Below are 7,123 nucleotides of genomic sequence, written 5' to 3' on the forward strand. Positions count from 1 at the left end.
AAGCTTTAGAATTAAGAAACCTTTGAAGTCTCTAATTTTACCTTTAGCAATTATGGGCCACCCTTGGGCACTGTTTCTATGATGCAACTCAGTGAAATATAAGTGATACATACAAGGAATAGATGGCCCTGGAGAACTCATTCAGATCAGACTAAGCCTCCTGCTTCATGGTTTCTCCAGGGACCTCCAACACTCTCCAAGGTCTAGGGCTGAGATCAAGTCCCTCTGGCCATTGTCATTGTGGAGGCAGAATCAGGGAAACTTCCCCATGGACAGAAAGACTACAGGGATGTTTCCTTACTTAGAAGCTCCACCACCCCTGCATCTTCTAAAGGAAGGACAAAGTTGAGGGAAACCCACAGAGACCGACCCATATCGGGGGCTTTTACTCCAGTGCTGGAAAAGATGCCATTCAGGTATCCTCTGCTGAGAGCATCTCTGGTTGGCCTAGGGAGCCCAGGCGAGGACAGATCTTCTCATTCAACTCCGTCTTCTCCCAAAACTATCCACTCCGGGAACTCGTGAGTGAACACGCCATGAAGAGAGAGCAGATCCTCATTTATCATGATCCTGAGTTTCCCTTCGAGGAGGAGGGGTGACTTCACCTTCCTCCGGTCTAGACCAAACCCTCTAACTGCACATTATCCTAAGCAGTCTTGGTGTTCTTTAATTTCGCCTCTTTTTTTTTTTTTCCTTCTTCCCTCCCTGTGATGCATAGAAGGTGGTCCAAATTTGACTGGGCTTTATCCAAATCCCCTAGTACCAACTCAGAGAATATCACAAACTTCATGCACTCTCATGTTAAGCCCTAAGGTTACAGTGCAAACAATGGACATGATAGGTTCACATACATCCTGGAATGGAAAGCCCTTAGAGAAACTGATGAGCACAGCCCTCACCTCCAATTGGACGGCTTCCTTGTGCCCAACTTCCGCGAAAGCAGACAACTCATGGGCCACCTATGCTTAGGTAGACACAGGAGGGGAGAACGTTTCCATTTAGTATCAGATATACCCAAGGAAGACTGTCCCCCAAGCTGTAGAATGTCTAACCTGGAATGCACGACAGAAACCATCTAGTTTTGCCAGATTCCTTTTAATGAGAAGCCCAAGTGACTTATTCACGGACCTACAGTGACAGAGAAATGATTTGTGCCATCATTAGGTGTCCCCATACCTCTATCAGTCATTCAAACATGCATCACAGCCTGTCAACCAGATGGTTGGCCAAAATGCTTATTGCTTACTCACTACGCCAGTGAGCCTTCCTGTACGGAAGAGCACACTTCAGTGCCCTGGAGTCTTTTGACAACTCCCTTTCCTTCTCCAGTCTGGATCATCTCTGTTCTCCTCTTCTTCCCTTCCAGGTTTGATTCTCCACACCCTTCCTTCCAACCATCTCTACCTGAGCTGAGATTAGGTTATTGCCCTGAGCTGGGAAGGGTTGATGAGGTCTGGCATGGCAAGCTTGCTTCCACAACATGTTCTGTGCTGGGTCACTCCTGAAGCTTTATTCATAGTGCCCCATCCCCAGCCACACTCTGAGACTCAAAACACACTTGAGCCTTCTTTTCTCTTCTAGTCCCTCGCAAAGGAAACTTGAAGGCTCCATGGAAGGTGGCAACACAACCACGGTCACCGAATTTGTTCTCCTAGGACTATCCAACAACCCTCACATCCAGGCAGTACTATTTGTAACATTCCTGGTGGCTTACCTCCTGATCCTCACAGAGAACCTGCTGGTGCTGCTGGTGGTCAGTACTGATTCCCACCTCCACAGCCCCATGTACTTCTTCCTCAGCCACCTCTCCTTCCTGGATGCCTTCTATTCCTCCATCATTGTCCCTAAGCTGCTAGAGCACCTTCTTTCCAAGTGGAAGACTGTATCCCTCCTTGAGTGTTTCGCCCAGATCTCCTTGGTCATATTTTCTGGAGCCACTGAAACTTGCCTCCTTTCAGTCATGGCCTATGACCGGTTCCAGGCTGTGTGCCACCCACTGCTGTATGTGGTGGCCATGAACAGGAAGGTGTGCACTGGCCTGGTGGGAGCATCCTGGGCCATAGGAATGGGGACGGGCTTAGTTAACACCATCCTCCTGGCTCAGCATCACTTCTGTGGCCCCAACCTTGTCCGGAGCTTTGCCTGTGAGCTTCCCCCAGTGCTCCTGCTGGTCTGCTCTGACCCCTCCGTTAGCATTGCCTCCATCCTGATGACCATGGTAATCCTGGGACTTGGCACCCTTGTTCTGTTGCTGGGTTCCTACACCCGTATCATCATGACAGCCTTAAGGATCAACTCTGCCACAGGTCGGAGCAAGATCTTCTCTACCTGCTCATCTCATTTCCTTGTGGTCACCATCTTCTATGCTTCAGGAGTTTCCAGGTATGCCATACTATATCACCTGAGTATAACTGCAGGCTCTTTCTCACTCGAGAGGAGCCTCAGTCTTTTGCACAAGTCATTGCAAAGGAGCAGGAAAAGAACTGTACTGGAAGTTAGAGTTCTAGCTCTGCTGTTGACTAGAGGTGTGGATCACAAAACAATCTATTTTCTTTCCAAGACCCAGTTTTCGAACTCTGAAAATAAGCTCACATAAACACCAAAGACTTCCCGACTTTCATTAACTATGATTTCAGAGTTCTCAAAAGGAAACCAGAGAGCTTTTGGTAGCGCTTTTGTCAGTGCTAGGCAAAAATTAAAATAAAAATAAACATATCATCCTTGAAACAGATGCCATTTCTCTTGGAAATGGAAGTCTAGAAGATGGGTCTCAGAGCTTATTTGTGCTACGACGATTTATCAGGCACCTTCTACTCACAATAGCTGCTTTACACAATCAAGCTCAATGTTAGTATGGAGCACACGACAAGAGAAATATTAACCTCATTTTCAGGTAAGAAACCTGAGTTTCAGGAGTGGCCAGGGACTTTTTCAAAGGTCCCAGAAGAAGCTAGTAACGGAGCCACAGCATATGCCTAGTCTGCCTGACTTCAGACCTCATGCTCTTTTCTACCGTGTTTCTCTCAAACATACACGCTCTAGTTGACGGGTCCTTGCTTACCAGGAGGAAGAACAACTAAGGGTCTGCGATTTCTACCAGTGAGCTAGAGATGGCTTTGCATAGATTGCGCTGCAGTTTTCCCACCTGCTTGTTACTTGGGAAGGGGTCGGGGGCAGGAAAGGATAAAGAATGATCCAGGGGAGCTCACCTGAGCCTGAGGACAAATCTCTTCAACCTTCTCAGTTTCCTCATTTACCACAAGGGGGTAGAAGATTTCTCCCACATACTTCACAGCAATGTTATAAGGAATAAATTCAAGGAAAAAAATGAGAGTAAATGAAATTTTTTTAACCACGTGCATCAGAACCCACAAAGAACACTCCAATTTCAAAAAAAAAAAAATTTGAAGGGGCAACATTGAAGTTTAAAAAAATGTTTTTAAATGATTCTTTGAGAAATATTCCCAGTGACACTCAACAAGATGCATCCACAAATTGAATCTTATTAACTTGAGTTCCTATTTGTGCTAAATCTTCAGACATAAAGATTTTTATCTTTCACTTTATTTACCAAGCTAGGCTTCTTTTCTGAGTTAAAGGAAAATGTACCTAGGAGTTCCCAATGTGGCTCAGCGAGTTAAGAACCCAACTAGTACCCAGGAGGATGCAGCTTCAATGCCTGGCCTTGCTCAGTGGCTTAAGGATTTGACATAGATCACAGATGCAGCTCAGTCCTGCGTTGCTGTGGGCTGTGGCGAACACCAGCAAGTCCGGCTGTGATTCAACCCCTAGCTGGTAACGTCCATATACCACAGGTACAGACCTAAAAACAGAGAAAAAAGAAAAGACAAATGTACCCAAAAGGAAAAAGGTCTGTTCCACTAAGCATTATAAAAACTAATGTGCTATGATTCTGGGGTAAATCCCAGAACCATAATCATTAGGAACAACGACAGCATTATTGGATTAGCATGTAGTTTTGTGAGGAACAGTCATCACAAAATGAAAACACACAGCTGCATAATGGTAAAAAAAAAAAAAAAAAAAGAAGAAGAAGAAGAGAAAAAATCCTCATCATCATAATTATTAAGGATAGATGCTTTGAAAAGTATAAAGTGCTACAGAACTGCATCAAGTTATTTTTAGCTCTATTCTAGCATGCAGCACTTGATATGCGGCTGAACTTCCTTTTTCTGCAGGGCAATTTCTATAAAATTCTGTATAACATCACTCGTATGCGGATGTGTTTGAAGGCAGAAATGACTGACTTTCAATGACCATTGAGTTATTTCTAGATGCTGCTATCAGCAACAGTGACTCAGCACTAAGGACCCTCTTTGCAGTGCCCCTAGAATGGGATGGGCCATGGCCACCAACAGCACTCCGGCCACTGCCCTGAGCTCAGTTCACCTCTTTGTGCCATTCCCTTCAAGGTACATGACTCCAGCTTCCGGCTCAGTCTTGGAGCAAGTGCTGTCTGTGCAGTACAGTGTGGTGACGCCACTGCTTAACCCCCTCATCTACAGCCTGAAGAACCAGGAGGTGAAAGCAGCTCTGAGGAGGATGCTGACCAAGAAGCCCAGGCTGAGCTCCTAAGCCAGGCTCCACTGCCTCCTCACAATAGGAGAGGATGTTGTGGGAAAGAAGAGGAGACAGAAAGAGCTATCATCAGGAAAAAGAAAACTCATAGAAAAAGAGAGCAGATGTGCGGTTACCAGAGATGGAGGGAGGGATGAGGGGGGATTGGAGGAAGGTGATCAAGAGGTACAAATTTCTGGACTTCTTTTGTGGCCTACAGCATAACTACATGGCATTTTTCGCCGCAGCTCTGGTTCAATCCCAGGCCCTGGAACTGCCACATGCCATGTGTACAGCCAAACACATTTTTTAAAAAGGTACAAATTTCCAATGTAAGATAAATAAATACTAGGGATGTAATGTCCAACATGATGACTATAGGTAACAAGCTGTGTGAAAATAGGTATGTTGTTAAGAGAGTAAGTCCTGAGAGTTCTCATCACAAGGAGAATTTTTTCTTTTTTCCTTTTCTTCTTTCTGTTATTTATATTGTGTGTGTATCTATATATTATACATATAACACATACATAATATATATAAATCAAACCATCATGCCATATGCTTTGAATTTATATGGTGATGTATGTCAATTATCTCTCCATAAAACTGGAGGGGAAAAGTAAAGAAAATCCTCATGGCCTCACCAGCCATTTCTATAGCTATTGCCTTGCTTTCTTCTCTCATTTTTGCCCTTCCTACCCCTTCACTTCTGCTTCCCCCTCTCTCTTATACTTTGTCTATGCATCAATTATAAATCAACCTATCTGACCAATAGCTAACATCCCACTTCATTCTCGGGAAGTCCCATTTTAGATCTGAGACCTAATGCCCACTTTGCTCCCTTCTCAAAAAATCACTGGCAAGATCTACAGCTCCATAGTAACTTAGGAAGAAATGACATAAAATGTGTCTCCTCCTGTCTTTGTTCTTAAAAAGCAACACCTAAAGTAGAGCATAGGCAACAGTAAATCCTCAGTAACTATTGGTTGACCAATTAAGAAGTGAATGAAGGAATGAATGAGGGGTCTGTCTGAAGAGTCCTTTTCTTGCATGACTCTTGGAAGTAGAAGGGAGTATCCCGCTCAGTACTGTGAGTTCCTGTTGTGGCTCAGTGGGTTAAGAACCTGACATAGTGTCTGTCCCTAAGAAGGCCAGTTCAATCCCTAGCCTCGCTCAGTGGGTTAAGGATCTGGCATTGCTGTGAGCTGTGGTATAGGTTGCAGATTTGGCTCGGAACCTGCATTGCTGCGGCTGTGGGGTAGGCGGGCAGCTACAGCTCCGATTCGACCCCTAGCCTGGGAAACTCCATATGCCATGGGGGTGGCCCTAAAAAAAAGACCAAAAAGACCAAAAAAAAATTAAATAATAAATAAGACTTAGACACTGAAAATTATAAAACATGGATAAAAAATAAAAGAAAAATTAAGTCAATGTGAAGACATCTAATGGTAATGGAAAGAGTACCGTTAAGATAGCAATAGTACATAAGGCAATCTACACACTCCATAGGATTCCTCTGAAAACCCAGAAAGGCCATTGGGAAGAAATACACAAGCTGATCCCAACATTCATATGGAATCTAAAGGGACCCCTAAGAAGCCAAAACAAATTTAAAAAAGAAAATCAAAGTTGGAAGCTTACACTTCCCATTTTCCTATGACAGTACAAAGCAAATAAAACACAACGATACTGGCATTAAAAAACATACCCATAGATAAAAGAAATTGAATGGAGAGCCCCAAAATAAACCCACCCATCTAGGATGAAGTGATCTTAAACAATAGTCAACAATACTACTCTGGGAGGAATGGAGGGGTTTTTTTTTTTTCCTTTTAGGGCCACACGGGCAGCATATGGAGGTTCCCAGGCTAGGGTTTGAATCAGAGCTGTAGCCACCAGCCTACACCACAGCCATAGCAATACAGGATCCAAGCCAAGTCTGCAAACTACACCACAGCTCATAGCAATGCTGGCTCCTTAGCCCACTGAGGGAGGCCAGGGATCAAACCTGCATTCTCATGGATACTAGTCAGATTCCTTTCCGCTGAGCCACAAAGGGAACTATGGAAATGGAGTTTTCAACAAATGGTGCCTAGGCAATCCACGTGCAAGGGAATGAAACTGGGCCCTTACCTCATAGTACATACAACAAGCAACTCAAAATAAATAAACACTTAAACGTAAGAGGTAAAATTACAGTCAACACCCTGTATCCACAAGTTCCACATCCGTGGACTCAACCAGTTCCAGACTGAAAATATTACAAAAAAAGAAATTATGAAAAGTTTCAAAAGAAATAAGTTGAATTTACTAGGTGCCAGCAAATCTACTTACATAGTATTTACATTGCTTTTCAAACATTTATACTACATTAGTTACTATAAGTAATCTAGAGATGATTTAAAGTATACAGAAAATCAGGACGCAGACGCGGCTCAGATCTCGAGTTGCTGTGGCTCTGGCGTAGGCCGGTGGCTACAGCTCCGATTGGACCCCTAGCCTGGGAACCTCCATATGCCACAGGAGCGGCCCAAGAAATGCCAAA

General features: G+C 44.1%; 1 protein-coding gene across 1 annotated transcript; it reads left to right on the top strand.

Annotated features, from left to right (window-relative positions):
* Positions 1 to 1,609: 1,609 nt before the first annotated feature.
* Positions 1,610 to 4,596, top strand: LOC125130452 (olfactory receptor 8S1-like). Its single transcript, XM_047785791.1, has 2 exons — positions 1,610 to 2,382; positions 4,434 to 4,596. Exons 1-2 carry the CDS (start codon positions 1,610 to 1,612, stop codon positions 4,594 to 4,596), a joined length of 936 nt encoding a protein of 311 aa, XP_047641747.1.
* The last annotated feature ends 2,527 nt before the right edge of the window (positions 4,597 to 7,123 follow it).

Source organism: Phacochoerus africanus, chromosome 7 (genome assembly GCF_016906955.1).
Source record: "Phacochoerus africanus isolate WHEZ1 chromosome 7, ROS_Pafr_v1, whole genome shotgun sequence".
In the NCBI taxonomy this organism is placed as follows: domain Eukaryota; kingdom Metazoa; phylum Chordata; class Mammalia; order Artiodactyla; family Suidae; genus Phacochoerus; species Phacochoerus africanus.

Excerpts from the sequence above, each read along its gene's own strand:
- LOC125130452 (XM_047785791.1), top strand. The coding sequence starts at position 1,610 with ATGGAAGGTGGCAACACAACCACGGTCACCGAATTTGTTCTCCTAGGA. Across the intron at positions 2,383-4,433 it reads TATGCTTCAGGAGTTTCCAG|GTACATGACTCCAGCTTCCG; the intron begins GTATGCCATACT and ends ATTCCCTTCAAG.